This window comes from Etheostoma cragini, chromosome 18 (assembly GCF_013103735.1).
Source record: "Etheostoma cragini isolate CJK2018 chromosome 18, CSU_Ecrag_1.0, whole genome shotgun sequence".
In the NCBI taxonomy this organism is placed as follows: domain Eukaryota; kingdom Metazoa; phylum Chordata; class Actinopteri; order Perciformes; family Percidae; genus Etheostoma; species Etheostoma cragini.
In genome coordinates this window covers 12,836,950-12,858,038 of record NC_048424.1, presented here as the reverse complement: position 1 = coordinate 12,858,038, position 21,089 = coordinate 12,836,950, and the positions used below count along the sequence as shown (strand labels likewise).

Here is a 21,089-nt window from a genome sequence, read left to right as displayed (position 1 = left end):
GGTTTAACAAAAAGACATGCATAGAAACACTGTCGGAAACCATCAGAGACATCCTTTTTCAATTAAATTTGTTAAGTGGCTATCGAGTGAAAAGCATGTATCTCTAAAAAGGGTAATTTTGAATCCAAAGGGATAAAGTGTTGCTTTATGGGTAGAGACCTCCTAACGTGAAAACCCCACAGGATTATCTAAAAGAAAAGGCATGGTATTGTGTAAAAAAGATGAAAATGGGGCCGTTTTTCTTATTTAAAGAGAAGTTTTGGAGATACATGGTTATCACAGGAAGGCAACATATTCCATTACAGCCATTTAAATAGTTCCACGTCACAAAAGTAAAGAGAGCATGATATAGGACTGGCAGACCACAACACAGACAAAACCAGAGCCTCTAATATCTGCAATAAAGGAATTAATCAACATATACTGACTACTTAACAATTCCGTATTATAGTTGTGTTCGCAATGCACAATGTAAGTCGTTTTTTGTACACTTACATGTTCTTTTTTGGGGCAAGGCATTCTGTGGGTGCAGATACGGGCTGTTCTCAGCGTCGATTCTCCTCTTGTACTTCTGTCTGCCGCCTCGAACCCGGTCCAGACGCACACCTACAGAAACACAAACGCATTAATAATGACAGTCACACTTTAAGTCCGGGTGTCCTTAAATCTCAGGGTGAAGTCACTCACATCCCAGATAGATACAGTATGTTCACAAAAGGTTACTTATAATAAAGATTCAGTACTGTCAATTTGACTTTTTGATTAGTACTTCAAATACTCTCAAAAAAGTTAATGTCATGTTTGATTGTGAGATATGTAAGAGAGTAATCTTGTTTAAATAGTAATATAAGTATAAGTAAGTATAAGTAAAAGTATGTAACGGTAATAAAAAATGTTCATTTGGAAATTGTGTGGATTGTAAACAAAGTAATCCAAAAGTAATCTGATTAATTCATGTTCTTTCATTAGCATTGATAAAAAGAGTGATGTCTGCAGTGACTCCAAACACAGACTAACAGACTAACATTTCAAACTGCCAAACAGTCATCAGAAAGCGGCACCGTGTGGATCCAACCAATGTTGAGTCAACCACCAGGATGTGGCCCAATCATCAGCTCACATGTCTCAACGATCCAAAGGAGACATGAAAGGAACATGTCTGATAGTGGCCCAACATCCTGTAACACGACACGCAGGAACTTCAGAGCAGCCGATGACAACTGCTCATCTTAACTAGCAATTTGGTAGCCTCGTCACCACGGTGATGGGGATTTAAGTAAGTCTGTCTGTGTGTGTGTGTGTGTGTGTGTGTGTGTGTGTGTGTGTGCGCGTAGAATGGAAAAGTCAGTACTGCGAACTGGTGTGTTTCTAAAGAAAATGTGTCCAGTAAGGGTGAACTCAGGGAGCCCACAGTAGTGGTATTGAGTTACCTGATCTTCGCAGTGTAAACGGCCATAGTGACCCTGAATAGATCTGTATAATGGCACTGTGAGGGTATTATTTGCCCACTTGACACCTCACAGTGACACTTCATCCCTTTGAGCCTGCTGCCTCCACTACTTATTCTTACTTATGCAGATATTTATGGAGAGCATGCATGAGCATCAACATTAAATTACATAACTTCCTTTTAATCAGGCATTTACAATGTGCTGTAGGGCTTAAAGTTTTTTTTGCATCATTGGTTCGTAAAGTTATTTTATAGTTAAGCCATTACCATAGCAACACGTTCATAGAATTTCCATGTACCATGAACAGACATAGGTAAGATTGAAAGAAGGTCACTCATAACAAAGAGATGGTGTGACATTGTGGTCTGTAGCCTTTGCTGTAAGCTAAAAGGCTCCATGACATGACCACTATAAAATATCATGCTCAGATGTTGTAGGACTTCCATATTTAAAGGTGGACAACTGGGACAGATAGACGCTTGCAAAATCCCTACCGACCCACCTCCTTTAAGGTCCTGTGTGAGCCTATTTATCCTACCTGAACACTACATATTCTGCAAACATATTTTACATAAGGGATTTGTATATCTGAGGTCTTTTTTTAAGATATTCTGACTGAGTTGAAGTTGGTGGGGCTCACTTGGGAAAACAAGTAATATCATGCATTTCACCGCAACCAATCAGGGATTTCGACAATATTTGAATGAAAATCTGATGAGAGATTGTGGGGTTGTTTGCGAATGTGTTTTTTCCAGGACACTGTGAATCAAACCACACCCGTTAAACAAATAATAAATAATAAATACATAGGAAATCTTAAGAAAAACCATGTGAAACCAAGTCCAAAAGAGTAACTTAGCAAACTCCATCTGCTGATGAAGACATTGTTAGCCTATATGGTTGACAGCCACGATAAAAAATAAACTAGTTGAAATCCTATTATAAAAGTTGTATGTACAACAACCAATGACATCAAATTATCATTATAGAGATTTTAGATCATATCATTGAGCCCTGCTTCAAACCCTATATCTGGTTTAACGATGGTAAGATTTGGGTAGGCAGTTTTAGGGGTTTAAAGGAAGAAGTGAAAAGCTCATACCCAGAAAAGGAATGGGGATGTAAAGAAGAGATTGGTTGGGAAAACGTAATGCCCCCTGACCCTCTGGTGATGTCACAAGGGGCAAAGAGGAAGTGTGGATTATCCTGGGCAGTTGACAGGTGTGAGATGAGGGATGAGGGCGCTGACTTGAGCAACAGAGTTAACACAAAATGCTGGCAAACACTGGACTAAATCAAACGAATACTCTGGTCACTTGATACATTGGAAAAGTGTGATATATATACACACACACACAGGTATATTTGTGTGCGTGTTTGTCCTCAGATCTGATTCAAACACACACATCAGAGCTAAGTGTAACTCTTTACATTGGAATGTGCTGACAACCAAAAGGCCAAGAATAGCTTTGGTGGATAAAGACACACACACACACACACACACACACACACACACACACACACACACACACACACACACACACACACACACACACACACACACACACACACACACACACACACACACACACACACACACACACACACACACACACACACACACACACACACACACATTTCCTCCCTGTTCTACAGCCCATCAGAGTTCGATTAACACAGACTACTCAGACATTGATCTATTTTTGGCCGCTTTCATCACTCATCCTCCTTTTAAAGGGTGTCTGGATCTTCACACGGGAGGCTTTACAGGTTCCCAAAATGCACACAGTGCAGCAGGATCAGGAACACGGACATCCAGTCTCTGATCTGGACTGATCCAGGTTACTGTGTTACCGCCTACATCACTGCTGCCACAACCACCATGTGTTCAGTATAAACAATCCCCCGCGTCTCAGATATTGTGACAAATGTACACAATGCCACCGTGGCGTTACATTCCCTGTATACTGCTTCCCAAATGAAAAGGATTTGGAAAGTTGGCAGCAAAAAGCCCACATAGTCTTTCCGTTCTGCGATGGTTTTTCTCAGAATACAGATTAACACGGGATGATTAGCACACCTGAGACTAAATAACTTCAGAGCAGGCAGCAGGAAGTGGGGATAAGTTTGGGGAAGAAGAGACAAAGCAGGAGAGGAAAGTACTTTACAGAGGTATTGCTGTACCACTGACCATTAAAAGCATAAACCATTAAAATACAGGATCACACCATTACATCAGTAGGATAAACTCTATGATGATAATATATTGCGCACATTTTGCCAACATACATGTTTTTACTGCCCTTAGAAGCGACAGCAACTGCAATATTGAGCACTAAACAGGTCTTAATCAAATGCTGCCCACGGTCTATGTGTCTTTTATCCATGTAGATAATACGACTCTGACTCTCCCCATTAAACCTCACAGCTCCTCTGTCTCAACCTTTACTGCGGCCTCTCTGGGGAAGAGGGGCATTACGAGACACGATGAAGCGCATTACGAGGGCGCTTACGACGGGAGTTACGAGGGGCAGTTTGCATTTCACGGAGGTCCAGGAATCCCACAAGGCATCTGGAGGAATTTACGAGGGGGGAGGGAGAGCAAAAGGGGGTGGCGAGAGAAGAGGGGGGGTTGAGAGGCGGATTGGGATGCTGTTGATTCCCCTACCTTATTAAAAGCAGCTAATTTAGAAAAATGGCACACACACACTCACAAAGCACACAAAGGTGTGCACATAAAATGTGAGTGCAGACTGACGTGTTTAAACCAACTCTTATACACAAACTGAAACGCGTGTAAAGATGCTATAATTCTGTGTATCCATAACTCACTCACTCACTCACTCTCTCACACACACACACACACACACACACACACACACACACACACACACACACACACTCACTCATTCATTCACACACACACACACACACACGGCAGCAATAAACAGATGCTGCTGTGTGTTTGGAGATGAGTAGGTGGGATTAAAGGATCATTCCAGTTTATTACAACTGGGATCATATTTTCATAGTTTTGGCCAACATTTCCATTTGGTTATGATAACAATGTACTTGTGATATAAAATGCTGAGGGCAGGAAATTCGGCAACTGCGCAACAATAAAATCTGACAGAGCAAGAAAAGAGTGATGGCCTATGTGCTGTATGTTATAGCATGATAGAATTCATGGTTGACTCTTATTTTATCTTCCATATAAATGTAGCTAACCTGCAACTTTGTGTAAAGGACTGGTCACACCGGCATCTAAAATCTCAAAATTCTTCTAAATCAATTTATTTTAACAATTCAAGTTCAACTTTAAGAACTTTGACCTGACATCTCACGCAGTTGACGAGCTGGAGAGTCCAAAATGAAGGAAGCGGATATAGTTGGGTCGTGCCATCCACTTTAATGTTATTCGTAAATAAACTGCTCCACAAAAAGAAGCATTGTTTCTGAGACAGAAGTCTCTATAAACTGCAAACTTATCACCCTATTCGCGACCTAGCTAACAAGCTGCAAACTGACCATTAGTAAGCAGTAAGCAAGCATTTCTCCCCTCTTCCCTCTTAAATAATCTCTTTAATGACTGGAATGGTGTACACTTAAATGCTTCATCATTACATCTGTCATTGTTCCCACCACGGACACATACATGCACTTTTTTATCTGCCCTCCCCTCTTTATCATCATCTAATGCCCCGCACAGCATGCAGCAAGTGGTCGCTGCAGAAGGAGGTCGCTAATGTTTTCCTTTTTGAGTCACTTCTAAATCTGGACAACAATATGTCACCAGACAGGCACACAGTCCGAAGAGCACCTGACCGCTGTCCCAGACGCTCTGTGTGGCACATGTCACCACTCTTCTTTGTTTGAGCATATGTGATAAGTTCGCCGTCGTAGAGAATAAATTAGCTGTGTTTGTTTCAGCTCATTTAAAGCCTGCTAAGATTGTTTGTTGTATTTTATATTTAGTCAACCTTAAGTTATTCTGTGCATTGGTATAAAGTAAGGCACCACTGTGTCTGTAATTCAGATTCTGAATTTAAATAAATATTTATTGTCCAGCTCAAAGCAACAAGCTGGGTTGGTTAGGTTACCTGTCCCATTCTCATTAAATTTCCCATTTGTAAAAATGTATTTCCAATTTTAGTAGTTTTTTAATGTCTGTACATTTTCCTTTTTGTAAAGTGTTGTCCCAGGAGCCCCAACAACAATTTGCTCAATTATTTCGTGAGCTGCTGCAGTGTTACGCACACACCTACGTGTACACACACTGGCAGTTTTCCAAAAGCTATTTCTGAGAAACACTTAGAAGCAAAAACTGACACAATTGAACAGTTACTCACCCCTCCTCCCTGTCAAAGACGCAGATATGCATTGTTCAGCTCTATGTTTACTACACATACACAGACCTACACACACACACATCACAGCTGGCACGAAGGGGCTGAAGTTTAACTGTCATAGGTTTTAGGTTTCACTGGAACCTACAGAACTATGGTACATGCCATCGCCGGTTTATCAGGTGAGGCATTTAGAGAATCTCATCTGGTAATTGGGGTATTGCTTTCAGGAATGCACAACATAGAAACTGCAGTCAGACTTGTGTTAGCCTTTATTCTCTGGGTGCTTTTTCTCTGTCTCAACAGTTTAAAGGAGGTTTGAACTTTTGCCAAGACTACCAACCGATCAATTGCAGAAAAAAAGCAACTCAAACACTGTTTTACCCAGGTCTAAAAGGGATTTTTGGTATACTGAAAACATACATATATATATATATATATATATATATATATATATATAGGTGTTACCTTCTCGCAACATGCCTACAGCCAGACATTTCACAAATCGACAGGCCTGGCAGGATTTCCTCCTTCTCTTGGTGATTTCGCATTCATTGGACGCTGGGCAGCTGTATTCAATGTTACCTAGAGAAAAAGAGAGACAATTTTATTTTTTGTAATTGCAGTGAAGCAATAATTGAACATTCTTCTTAATCATTTTTTCATTTAATTTTGACAATATTACCTTAATGAGATTTAAAGTTGACTTTCACTAAAATGTGACACAGCACACAATCTTAAAGCAATTTAGTGTTGTACTTCCATAAAGTTAGGCAACTCACAGGAGACAAAAAAAAGAAGAAAGAATTGTCCTAATTGAAGCAGATCACAGTGAGATATCCTGAGATAACCTGGCTATCAATCCCCTTGAAACACAGGATCCTACACTTCCCATAATGCAACTGCAAAGAGTCCATAGCTGCTTGGAAATCATGTACACCTTTTAAACACACCACTATTGTTTGTGCCTCAGGTCTTCTGTTTCAGAAAGAGATGACCCTGATGACATCACTGTGACATCACCAGGGTTATTTTCTCAGACTTTACTAACTCTTTTACAGGCTGTGAAGTGTTCCTTTTGACGAGTAAGCTGATCTCCATGTGTGAAATTAGTGTAGCATAAACATTATATATTGTGATTTGTATATCATTTTAAAAGTGATTTTTTACAATGACAATTTGACTTTCACTCCCAACTATCAATGCAATCTTATACAAAAACAAAGTAATTGATAATTGGGAGTGAGAGCCATGGCAGCCAAAAGTGCGCGTAATGCCTGATGGCGTTCAGCCAGTTGCGGGTCAGTCTCAGCTGCCACACTCAATCAGAAACAGGAAGTGTCTGATGAGCCAGACATCAGATCTCCCCGGTTGACCTAACCGCCATTCATCCTGTTTGCCCTTTGATCCCATCTACAGAAGCCAACTTCTACAGACCGAAACGCATCGCAGCCTGTCGCAGCCATGAGCCCACAGAGAACAGGACAATCCTTTTAAAATCACGCACACTTGCATGCTACTGCCCGCTGCCCCTCTTTCAGCTTTCTAGGGGTGAAGTGATTGCGCACACATTCAACACCATATGTTATCTGAAGCTTTAAAGCCTAAACTTAAACATGTTGACTATAAACACGATGCTACAACAGCATATCAGCTGTTTGCAAACAGGTCTTCATTTAAAGCCTTGCTGCAGTTTGAGGCAGGAGGCGGAAGCTGTGAGCTAACTGATCGGGGTTTGTTTTTACCAAAACACAGGACTGCATATGCACCATGTTGCTAGCAAAACAGGTTTACATGCTGCAGGAAGGCATTATCAGCCATGCAGAATAAACTAAGTATAAAGCTGAGCGTGAAACCTGCGCCTAAATGTGTGTTTTTTGTGTGTGTGCGTTGTCCCTCTCTTACCCTGGATGGTCCTCTTAAAGAAGGCCTTGCAGGCTTCACAGGAGGCCACGCCATAGTGGTAGCCCGAGGCAACGTCACCGCACACCAGACACACGCGCTTGGCCACCGAGCCCAGCATGAATTCACACTTCACTTGGCTTTCCTCCTCCACAAACCTCCTGGATAGAGGCAGAGAGAGGGAGGGAGGAATTGAAGGAGACACAATCAGAGGAATGTACTCAGATAGTAATAGTGCTTTCATTTGAACACACAAAATAAGGGACAGTATAATGTAAACACCAACCTATTTGCTCCTCCATTGTTGGCCAATGGCGCTGTGTGACCATAGAGGCCTGGTGAGTCCAGCCCATTGCTGTGATTGTGATGGCCTTTGATCAGGTGCCCGTAGCTGGAGTTTGTGTCGGAGGAAGAGCTTCCAGGGCTCGGCTGGGCCGGGCTGACGTCGCCCTGAGAGCTGGGGCTGGGGCTGGAGGGCTCACGCTTTATAGTGGAGGGACAGGTGGGGTCCAAGCCCCTCACTGACATCCTGTCCAAATGACTAGAGAAAAGAGAGGAGAAATATATACCTTATTGTAATACATATTCATGATGGTGAACGATTTGACTCTCAGGTCAGCTTTATATAATGGGTCACCTTGGTTTTGTTATAAATATTAATGTCTGGTTAGTTTTATTAAGTCAGGCATAATTAACACAGAGATTAACAAATGCAATTTGCAGCTTGGAAAAGTCATCACCATTAATGTATGGATTCATGTGTACTTTCAAACCATACACTGAGTTATAAACGTTTAGAAAACTCATATTTTCTTTCAGCTACACCCTTTTTTTCCTGTCCCAATGCCTTCAGGGACCTCCGCCTCTCCAGCTCCACGCCCCTTCATTCATGCATCCATCCATCCCCGTCTTATCTAAACCAGCCGTTTGTGATTCCCCACATTATGCAAAGCTGCTGTTCATTACACTGTTTTGTTTTTAAAAGAAAAAGATTGCTTAAGCAAATGTAGGGAAATAGCCAAACCACCAATCATCTGCTTTATCATGTTCAATCCAAAAATGGTCGTTTTACACTATTGTATTTCTCTCTCTCTCTCTCTCTCTCTCTCTCTATTGTTTCTTTGTGTCTCTCAGTTACTCAGCATACTCAACCTATCAAACCCTCTGCATTATACAACAGCTTTTTTTCTAACTTTTAGGAAAGCTGGAGATATTAAAGTAACCCATTGCATGAGACATGAACAAAGCTTTGTAATGCAATAACTAAGAAAAATGTTTAATGCTAGTTCATTTGAGTGTGTATTGGATTGACAGCCAACAGAAAATAACCCTAAAAAGGACAATAATCCAGTTATATGCTTTCTAATGAGAATAATAGACATGTTTTTTCTTTCTATGAATACATTATAAGTGCTTGAAATAAATCTTCCTCTGCCTGCATGTTAAAGCGTGTATCATTACTTTATTATTGGATCAGGATGTGACCACAACAGACTCTCTGTCACCACGACAAGGAGAACAAACCAGCTGAGGTGTACACTAGCCTCACAGGCATGTGATCTACACTCACACACATCCTAAAAACACACACACACAGACGCCAACACACATTGTGGCGTCAGGCATTCATGTGTGGATGTAAAAATAAAAAACCATAAACAGGCACTGACTTTTCTAAACACACTTCAGATTCATGGGATCAGAAGCATGTTCAAGCTCCATGCACACACACACTTACAGACACATTTTAAAGCAAGTGTCTTCATAAACACCCCGACACATACTGGTATGCAACTGTTTGCCGCCAGGCCAACTTTAAAAAGACCCCTCTGTCTCACTCTCTCTCGCACTCTTCCACATGCAGAGAAACACACACACACACACACACACACACACACACACACTTGCACATCTCTCCCACTCTTATCTTGGTCTAGTGAGGTGGATGTCCAAATCAGTCTATTTCCTGCTATGTAAATCAGTCTTTGCTTGGCCACAAGTCATTTGGTAGGTAAAAAGACTGGCTGCTTTTAACCACCTCCAGAGTAAACTATGGACATGCACTATTGACCACTCTACAAACCCACAAAGAGAGACACACAGACAAACCGACAGACGGACAAAAAATACCAAGAGAGCCAACAGTAGACTTCTCTGTAAGAAAACCAAGCAACTGGAGCAACGGGATCCCCACCTGCCGTCTTAGGTGGGACTATCATTAATTTACTTATCGGCAGTGCAACACTTGACATAATTTCCCTTTACAAAATATGCAATTTATTTTGCCTATTTACACAGCAGACTCAGACCAACATTAGCATTTATTTGGAGTTGCGTCTCTGGTCATCTGATGAATATAATTCCAACATTCACTGTGCTTTTAGCTCTGTTTTGGTCTCCACAGACTACTGAACAAAATATCTCTTCAGCTGCAAAATGCTCCACAATGTTCAGCAGACTTGCCAATTTTGTTTCTCTTTCCTTAAAAAAAAATCTCAATAAGAGCAGTAAGAGTGAATCGAAACAGTAAAATTGTGGACCATTAAACCAAACAATTAGCCTATGGATGCTAAGAGCTCTGTAGATTTGGGGGGGGGGGGGGCTGCGGTGATAATTTGCTGTGAGTAATTTAAACCGTTGCTGGTATAAACACATTTTCAATTAGTGCAGCTTTAAACATTTGGTTTTGTATAAAAAAAGATGCTGAAAAATACCCAACAATAGCAAACTATTGTCTTAAGCAGACAGATGTTACCCAAATGACCAATGAACAAGACACCCCCCACCCATGCAATCCACTTTGAAGATGATAAAAACAGTACAGTGTAGAGATTTTAGTTTGCTTTTAAAGTGACTCAGAGGTTTGCTTATTGGCTATCCATCACAGGCGTCCATAGTGCTGTGTCAAGTGTCTGACAGGTACAGAGTGAGATATACTTTGTGCTCTCCCATTATTATGCATTGTGGGGAGGAGGAAGAGGAGGAGAAGGAGGTGGAGGGGGTGTTGGTGTTTTGCTTTCATAATGAAATGGCATTAGAGTGGGGTGATCAGATGTGAGGTAATATTCACTCTGACAGATTACTAATCTACAAGTCCACATAAAAGCCCATCAAAAGACTGTTGGTGCAGCTCCTACAGCGGCATGCAGCAGGGATAAATCAGAGGTGTGTGTGTGTGCGTGTGTGTGTGTGTGTGTGTGTGTGTGTGTGTGTGTGTGTGTGCGTGTTTGCGTCCGTCAATGGGTATTCAAAGTTATCGTACCTTACCCCTTTGTGTCCCAGTATCCAAAACAACTCTAATTGCACCTTGGCAACAAAGGCCAAAATTCAGCGTGAAACGACAAGGAGACAGAGAGCGAGAAGAAGAAGAGAGGCGGGAGGAAATTACAAGACAGGCAGACAGATAGAGGGAGTGTGAAAAGGCACTGAAGGAACAGAAGGAAAGGGGGCAGCCCCGTGGCTCATTAACCTGGGGGTGTTGAAAGAAAAGAGAGAAGGCAACACTCACTTTCAAATGAGAAGAGTCATAATGCAGACAATGAACCGACGGATGGAGGGAGAGTGAGAAGAAAACAGGGAGGGAAAGAAAATCCAGAAGGGAAGTGACCAAGATATATAAAGACAAATCTAAAGGCCTTGAGGAAGTCAAACTAAAACTCAACACCACTAAGATTCTCCCTGCAACATCACAAAAAAAACACAAAATAATGACTAACTTTTTAGCCCTAGCCCTGACCCTGAGGAGCAGTTATTTAGGTCAGTGGGGTCTCAGTGGCGTTTTTTACTAACAAGCCAGTAAGAGATGAGCAGGGATCAGTGGCACCCCTAGCCAGCCGTAAGAGCCTTAGTCAGGCTTTGGACGAAGCTGTTAGCAGGGAGATGAGATGCCTGTGGCTGGAGCTTTGGACCCGCATGCTCTGAATAGCGCTGCTGCAGCCTTTTCTCCCATTATCTGGTTACTTCTGTCACCAGCAATCAGCCGGCCATGTGCGTCCGCACATCTCTTCGTCTTCTCCCTCTTTTTGGTCCGTCTCCAATTCTCTTCTCATCTTTCTCTGCTAGAGAATGCTACTTTCAATCCCAAAAGTGCATAACGAGATGTTTTCTCAGAGGAGAGTGATTATGCCACAGCTGATAAAAGCGCAGCAGTGATGATAATGAACAAGTTTTTTTTTTTTTTTTTTTTTATGATTACAGAAAAGAAAGGCAATCAGAAAGCTGTCCCGGGGTAATCAAACAGCTGCTTCGCACATCTTTTCACAGGCGTTCAGCAGCTGTGTGAATGTCGGGAAGATTTTCACCAGCCTTGGATGACTCAGGCGGTTCTCAAACTGGTCTCATCCTCACTATCAACAAACAAACAGTCTGAACAATGACAATTGTGAGCAATGCAAACAAACTTCACCGGGGAAATGTTCATCTAAACGTCCCCCAAGCACAGGGAAAGAAACTTTATTGTCTAACACTTATTTACGTTAATCGTTTCCTTTTACACCTCAATAGAGTTGAAAGGATTGGTCAAATCATTAACTAATTGGTCAAGAGAACATTATTCAGGAACTACTCTACTTCCATAACCCTGAATCTTCTGGTTTCTATCATTGTAAACTAAATTTATTTGGGTTTTGACTGTTGGTTTAACAAAACAAGCAATTTTAATTTACTTTTTGGACTTAAAGAAAGCTTGATGAGCGTTCATTACTATTTCATAGACTACAGGATTAATTGATCAATCGAGTAAGTAATAATAGATGCTGCAAGAACTAGAAACGACTGCAGGCATAAAACTGGTAATCAATAGCAGATATCAAGGGCTAATTCAAAAGAGGATATATGGCAAACACAAGGAGGATTTTTTTTAACATTTATGATTGCATTCCTATAAAAAACACAATGGGACTGTCAATGATAACAAGTGGATGAGCGAATATTGTCAAAAACGGAAGTCCACAATGTTTCTGTAAAGGTAGAGTTTAGTTTATTATAAGTATCCCAAATAGCTGATGCCTAGACGACCAGTCTTCCTGGGGTCCAAAACCCACTCAGATAATATTTAAATCATGCAAAATACTTTTACCACTTGTGTTATCCTTTCTCAGTCACATTCATGGGATGGACCCTGATTCTCCGCTCCAGCTCTCTCAAAGTGCTGAGTCATTTTAAGTTGACTGACTCGGATCAACTTGAAAATCTAAAGCATAATACCTGGGCAGCACAAGCATACAATTATGAGTCACACATATACACACACACACACACACACACACACAAACACACATCAGATATTTGAAAAAAGTACATTTATCTCAGTCAAGACATCATAAGGAAAGTCATATAACTTTCACACCCAATTCTAGCTCAGTTTGCTACACCTGTGTGACTTGAGAGTGTGCACTTCATGTTTTGTGCAGGGTCATTTTTCAGGGTGAAAGTACTTACTCTGTTTCAGAGTGGTAGGTAAAACACTCTGGGAGGTAGAGGTCGACTAAATCCATGTGCACTCTGCCACCATGCTCTGAAGAGGAGAAAAATAGACGTCTGTTTGTGCCGGCTTGCCCTGCCTCTTCTTCTCTTTATCACTTAGCTCCCTCTCTTCTGCAGATTTTGAAAATTGTAGACTATCTCTCACTGTGCTGTTTGTCACTATCTCTTTTACTCTCCCCCCAAACTTTGTCTCCATCTACTGCCCTCTACTCTGTGCTATTACACTCTCAGCTCCTCTCATTGTCCCTGCGTCTGTCTTTCTGTCACTCGCACTTCTCACGGACAAACACCCCCTCCTGCCTTTGAAGTCCTGACTGGTGGACTAGCTGACTGTGTGCACGACAAGGGTCTCCAAGCGAAGCTGGCCCTCATGAATACTTACCACACCATTTGAATGGCCTTCCCACCCCCCCTACCCCTCCCACGCCCCCAGAACGCTGAGCTGGCAGCTGATTGGCTTTCCTCTGAGCCAATGAGAAACAGTTACTCACTGGTGCAGGTGGATATGACAACAGAGGATGTTTTAGGTTTTAGTTCTTAGAAAGAGCATGAGGGAATGTGGAAGGTGACTTCTCACATGATCGGCAGCAGTTGTTGTTATTATAGTTATAGTTATTATTTATATATGCACTGTTTTTGTGAAAAGCTTTTCATAAATTTTTTTGTCAACGTATCACAAAACCTGACATTCTAGAATCATTATTATGGTCTCTTCTTTTTTTTCAAAAGAACATGTGATAAAAGAAACGTTTCATCTGATCTAAATCCCGATCTGATGCTTGTTTGATTAATAAGATTAAGTGATACTTTATTGATCCCGCAAGGTGAAATTACATTTTTACACTATGTTTTTAGCTATTTCACGCATCACACACAAGCCTGAAATACACACACACACGCCCAGAACAATAGATCATTAGACCCACAGAAAATAGATCTACTTTAATTATCAATTATTGGCATTTATCAAAGAATACATTCTGATTTCAGCTTGTGAAATGTAAAAATAGGCAGCTATTTTTGTTTTATATTATTATGAATTGAATATCTTTAGGTTTTGTACTGTTGGTTGGAAAAAACAAGCATTACCTTGGGCTCTGGATTACTGTGATGAGCATTTTTTACTTTACATTCAATAAAATGTTATCGAGAAAGATATCAATAATGAATCATTAGTTTTCCATAGAAAGAGATTTGATTTGAAGACTCAGGCCAAATTATGTCCAAATGCTGAATATAATGAGTTGAATAATTTCCTCCAAAATCTAAACTTTTAAAGTCAATGTTACGTCTAAAATTAAATTTACCATCCTCCCACACACATTTGAATGAACATATGGGCATCCAAACAGTTTGAAAGCAAGCCTTAATGGACTTACTGCTAGAGCTCTTATCCGATCTAATCAGCTACGGCTATGTGCTCAATGTGATGGTCTTTGCCTTTTGCTGACATCATACACATGCACGCAAAATGAGAAGCCCAGTAAGCAGTGCTTGGCATGGAAAAAAGGTTAACATGTGCAACAAGATATAGTGCGAAACAAACGTCAGTGCACTGGAATACAAAACTAAATGTACAATGCACTTTTCACAGTTACAATTTGCCGTGTGCAAATTCACACTTTCATTTCCCTATGTTTATGGTACATACGATATGCAGTATGTAATGGGGATCTAATTTGATTACACTTGAAATTTTACAATTTACCCTGGTTTGGTTCGACATGGATCCAGCAAATAATACATTTACTATTATAAAACATTAATTCACCTAATCAGTCTGCTAATAAATATTATTACTCCAATGAGAGTAAGTAGCCTGGGGTCAAATTAGTCTTATGCAACCCGTTGTCACTATGTCCTAATCCACTGTAAAGACAGATGCACAGGTGATTGAGTCCATGTCCACAAAAATCCCTCTTTATGCACAAACATAGCCATACAAAGTGTTTGGCTGTGTGGATGTACACAGATACTGCTCAGCCTTGTTGAGAAGTAATGGGTCAAATTCAAATTGCAATGGTTACAACACAGGCCTCAGTGTGGACGCTTGCCACGAAGCCTTGAATAAATGATATTAATATCACAGTATAGAGTAGAGCGTCGGTGTATAGAGTAGAGTGTATTACGGTTGTTTCTGAATTAATAAAGGACACAATGATAGGTTGGTACATCAATGATTCTCTCTAAATGTAAAGGAGCATATTTCCACTTTCATAGCAAATCCCAAATAGGTTTTCAAAAGAATAGAACTCAATAGAGTGTGATAGGGAATCCAACTTTCTGACTGAAAATGCACCCTGGGGCTTGTAACATACAGTGATGGAAGAACAATTGCCAAGAATTCCCCAAATTTAAACAGTTTGAAATAATAATGTAGCATCAAAAATGTCAAAGTGAGTTTTTTACACGTAAACCTCAGAATTTCTGTTCTTTTCATGTTAGTCTCAGCCTGTCTCTTCCCCTCTTGTCGACACGACGTTGTTCTCGAGCTCTGAGCTGACCCTAGCCTAACCAACCTCCATAGGAATTAAATCACCTGTGCTAATCTGTTGCTCCGATAAGGGCCAGACAGCAGACTGCATGGAGTGGACCTTATCTCATTACGCGCAACATGAAACAGCTCGCCAGTAGAAATACAGCAGCCACACACACAGACAAACAACACGTGTAAACGAACATACAGACGAACGCACGCACATGCAAACAAAAAGGAGAAAGCACATATACAACCCCACAAAAGATAAAGATTGTGTGATCTCTAGTGGTACATTATGTTATCTCAACCATAAAACGAAAGAAGCCAAACACTGAGTGCCACTATCGTATCAAATCTCTTGAAGTTAATGTATCACACAAAACATTATCCACACTGAGAAATTATCTTTTATAAACCATTTAGGGAACTGGATGTTGACGTTAAAGCAAGTGGCTTGTTATCTCACATTGGCTTTTAGTTTGGCAGCTGCCATCAATGGATTCTTTATTTGCTCAAGCAAAGCTTTTCAAATTATTCAGGTTGAAATCAAAACTTGAGATTATTAACTTTTTATCAATGGGTGACATTTTCTTTGGCACCGGCTGAGTGGTCTTGAGACACACTACAACAAAAGCCAGGCACACTTGAATCAAGCCAGAGTGGCGTCAAGCAAGCCACTTGAAGGACCAAATGCTTCAGAGTAGTTGATTTTTTCTGATAATTGACTCATTACTGTACAAAAGCTTCCCTTTTCTCTTTGCAGTGGCTCTATTGTCGAATCTTGATGTTGTTTGAGGTAATGTAAATAAAAGGGTTACAGACAAACTCATTGAACTTAATTGGTTAATTTAAAAGAGGTTGAGAACACATTGATATTAGGGCTGCAAATAATGATTATGATGTAAAATAATCTATCAATTTTTTAGCCATGCTACTGCCGTGCTTTCAGGCATAGCAGAAATGTCGGTCTGTCAGTCGGTTGGTCCTCCAAGGTAAAATATTATAACTTTGGTCATCCCTTAACTTTAATCTAGCGCTATTATCACGTCAACACTTTTATGTTGTTTATGAGTAAATAGCCTTAGCTGTAATTTGAGTTTAGTAAGTAGCAAATGTTAGCAGGCTAACACGTTAATTTAAGATGGTGAACATGGTTTACATTACCTGCTAGCATCAGCATGTTAGCATTGTCATTTGCTTGTTAGCATGCAGAATTTAGCATTTAGCTCAAAGCACCGCAGTGCGTAGGGCGTCACAGAGCTGCTAGCGTGGCTGTAGTTTTGTTTTAATTGATTACTGATTAACAAAGGCCCTCACAAGTTCACAGAATCCGACATAAAATCTTCCATTAGCTTGTTTTATCTAAATAACAGTCCAGAAGTCAATTGTGTTTCATTTAAAACAATATGGAGCACAGAAAAATAGCAAATTCTCACAGCTGAGACGTTTTTTCTTCCCTGTAGTTTTTGATATTTTCGCTGGGTAGCCTAAGTGAAGTTTTATGATTTCTGTGGATATATTTCGATTGACTAATCAATTATCTAATTCAGATTGCACAATCCATTTGAGGGATCTTATAAAAAGGTGAGCTAGACGATAAATCATTCACGCTAATATACCAGCCAATGTTAGCTTATAGCAGATATATTGGTATTGGTTTAATAAGATCATTAAGTGACAAGAAATTGCAGGATAGAAATGCCATTGATAAGTTTAAGATCACTTAGAAACAGTGTCTCTGTTCTACAAAATCTGTCTATTAGAAAGCACAGATGAGAAAATACTTGCTGGCTTAAAAAAATATTTTTAGCCGTCATATACAAAATATTTAAACTAGCAAATAGCAACGTCGGTGTCAGATGGGATATAAAGGAGTTTTAAAGTTACTAATACCGATCGAAACCTCCTGCTTGATGTCAAAATGTATTTAGGCCTTAGTAAAGAAACTAAAAAGATACAAAAGGGCAGCTTGTACAGTTCAGATTAAATAAAACCTAAAGGGCTTATAAAAAACAACATGTAATGAAAAATGACAAAAGCGCTGATAACAAATGACAAGTGAACTAAGCAAAGAGGACAATGACATGAAGCAAAGCAAAATCCAGAAATAACAAAGAAGAGGAAACAAGCTAAATGCAGCACATGAAATTGAACATGCATAGATGCAGTTAAACATCAAAAATATTTTTACACCGCTAAGGCGGAAGACAGGAGTTCAATAGCTGCTCCGGATGGACGCTGCCTGTAACAGGGTGCCCAGCTGCCAGCTATTGACCAGATGCATCCCGTTTTCTCTAAAGAAAAAGCAAAAGTACGAGTGAAGCAGCAGTGTGTGTGTGTGTGTGTGTGTGTGTTTGTCTGTGTGTGTGTTTACCCCTTTCTCTTTATCCTTAAACTCACAGTTACCAAATCTCAGCCTCCGGAGACAGTTGTCGAATTGACTTCCAAAACTGGACAGTCACTCTGCAACTCCAACCCCCACCACACACACACACACACACACACACACACACACACACACACACACACACACACACACACACACACACACACACACACACACACACACACACACACACACACACACACACACACACACACACACAAGCATCAACCCTCAGATCTGATGTGTAATCTGCTTAGTTTATGCCTGACTCACAGTCATCCATCAATTACTGAGACAGAGGGAAAGACTATGGACACTGTGTGCAAACACCATTGTCTCGCTGCGACACACAGTACCTCTCAGACACTTAAGTGGTTCACAAAAGAAGTGGGGGGTGCGGGTGGGGGCACATTGGGAAGTTAAAGAAAAGAATGAGAAAAGGAAGAAAGCGGAGAAGAGAATTGAGAGAAATATGATATAGAAATGGAAGAGCTTTGTTCTGTATGCATGCGGTACGGTTTTGTGTCTTTAAATAGATGGATGGGAGGGAAATGATACATAAAATGATGCATTGAACGACAGATTGTAATAGGATCAGTTTCACTGTATTGATCTGGAGCGCACTGTACAGGGATCAGAGGTCACACACACCACGTCCATACCAGAAACTTTAGAAAGCCTCTGGGAGACGCTTAAAGCAACGTAACCATTGAAATGTCACTAAGAGCTACTGGGACCTGCTGCAGCTCTATCCCCAGAAGGGTCAAGGGTCTTTAAATGGTTTTTACTAATCTGGACATCCTACGGTCCCACTTGGGAGGAAGTGAGTCAGTGCTTGGAAACATTAATGCACAGGAAGGCATTCAGGGCAGGCAGGATTTCATTAGGGCTAAATTGGGATCATTTTATGAAGATCTGAGACTAAATGCACAGAGAAACACCATAGAAATGCAGGCTCATACAACTGGTTTACACACACATAACTTGCCTTGACTGCCCTCTAGTGGACAGATATCTTTGACATTCACAGTACAGCATCCTGCCTTCAACTGACTACAAGCTTGATAAGGGCTGTTTGTGTAAAAGCACTGTCAACTCTAATTGAACAACGCTAATTATACCCTGATAATGGAGTCTAGAACATTGCATTGTTTTCCCCGTCCAGTCATCATGCCATGTGTTCTTCTGGCAGGTGCCCAACTAGAGGTTCTTAGGGTGATTATGTAACCAAGCCTATCCTAACAACATAATGTGGATTACTGCAGCACGGCCCGTTCATATTCCCAACGACCTGTATTGGATTTACAGGTCTCCGGGTCGTGATAGCCTATTACCACAGTTTCAGTGTTTTAAATTGGAGAGGGGATATGACGTCCTTAATTCTTGAGTCATTAACACACACACACACACACACACACACACACACACACACACACGGTTCCCAGACCTGCTCTGGTGAGGGTCGGCGGGTGCGGGCCCAACACACAAAAAATCCTGGTAGTCAGCACCAAACCCCTACTGCTGATGTCAGGAACAATTATACACACTTTCACATAACCACACAGCACGCAGTCTATTTCATCATATCACTTTTATCTCCACAGGTGGCAAATTTAGCCCTCTGGCTCACTGTCAGCATGTCTACAATAAACAAATTAACAAAGACAGAGACTAAAAGAGCTATCCTGTCATGTTGGTTAAAAAAAAAAAAAGGCTACCACAGCTTTTTGTATTTGCCTTCTGGCGAATCGAGCCACCCATCTTACGTGATCTAACACATTCTGTCAGCAGCTCCACAGGTGAGCCAGTATCAGCTCACGACGCCACCTCACAGCATGGAGAGCAAACGCCAATACCCATCTATCTTTCTCTGATTCCATTACCTCCTTCCCTTCTTTCTAATGCTTCACACTGTGCCGCCATACGCTCCTTCCTTCCTGTCCTTCCTCATCTGATCATGCAGATGCACCCATGGGGGGACTGCTGGGATTTCCTTGCTTTTGGGCAAAACGTGACCCCAGGCCCACTTCTTCATGGCTCTGCCCCCCTCATCCTCACCCTACACCAGGCTGTGGGGTCCTCAGTGACCCCATCTTTAGGTGATCCTTCAGCCCGCTCCACTGGTTCCTGGCCATGCCAAGGTACACCAGTCAAAATGTAATTTTCTGCAAGATTACACATGATAATGACTCGCTTTGGAGGGTTGCCATGAATGATGACTCCCAAATTAAAGATGCATAACTATCGATCTGTCAACAGAAGCAGCGAGGAAGAGGAAAGCAGCCTTAGAGATGTACAGTAATGTTATGTTTACCGACATGTTTCTCAACGCCAAACACACAAAGGCACAGTGGGTGCTGCTGCAGACAAACTGAGTAGCTGAACAATTGCAACTGAACTGCTTACAAAGTCCTACATAGGCTGAAAAGCAAGTATTGATGGGAGCCAATAAAAAGCCGGAGAGATGAGTGTACCTGGGAGCAGAGTAGCCCTTCACCTGGGTCAACACACACAACCACACACACACATACACATACATTTACATACTGTACATATATTGTGCACACCTCTGTTTCCATTTAAACACCTCAGTGGAGTGTTTCTAAGCAGACAGGAACAAAAACACTTTGGTCCATTTGCTGTAATTAAAAGAAGCCTGCGTCTACTTCTTCCCGTCCGCTCATCTTATTGCTTTTGCTCAGCACTTACTGTCAGTTTCATCCACTGGCTGGATGGCCGGTCCTCCGCTCTACAGCTGCAGTCAGTCAGTCAGTCTCAAGGACAAACGCTCCAGCTCTCCTCGCCTCCGGTCTCTGTGGCTCAGCGATGCAGCAGCGCACACACTGTCCCTACACACACATACATAAACACACACGCACACATTCCCCCTCTCTCTCTCTCGCTCTCTCACCAGTGCTGAGTTTACCTACCTACCTAACTAGCTTGCTGGCAGGGGACTCCCGAGAGTGTGTCAGACAGAAAGTGTGTCTAAGAGAAGAGGGTTGGGATTGGGGGGGGGGGGTAGAGGACACACAGTGCTC

The 21,089-nt window shown here is 41.3% G+C and overlaps 1 protein-coding gene across 3 annotated transcripts in view; it reads right to left on the bottom strand.

Moving 5' to 3' along the window:
* Positions 1–21,004, bottom strand: part of LOC117961151 (estrogen-related receptor gamma-like) — a 27,834-nt gene extending 6,830 nt beyond the window's left edge. The window contains exons 1-5 of one of the 3 annotated variants that reach the window (XM_034899614.1): positions 20,758–21,004; positions 7,986–8,240; positions 7,703–7,860; positions 6,266–6,382; positions 496–606 (exon numbers count right to left, since the gene is read on the bottom strand). In XM_034899614.1, coding sequence (XP_034755505.1) covers positions 496–606; positions 6,266–6,382; positions 7,703–7,860; positions 7,986–8,227 — 628 coding nt within the window. In that variant the 5' untranslated portion in view covers positions 8,228–8,240; positions 20,758–21,004. Of the gene's footprint in view, positions 1–495; positions 607–6,265; positions 6,383–7,702; positions 7,861–7,985; positions 8,241–10,558; positions 10,783–13,138; positions 13,561–20,757 lie in introns of those variants that run through there. The other 2 variants (XM_034899611.1, XM_034899612.1) reach the window with 2 other exon arrangements.
* Between the last annotated feature and the right edge of the window lie 85 nt (positions 21,005–21,089).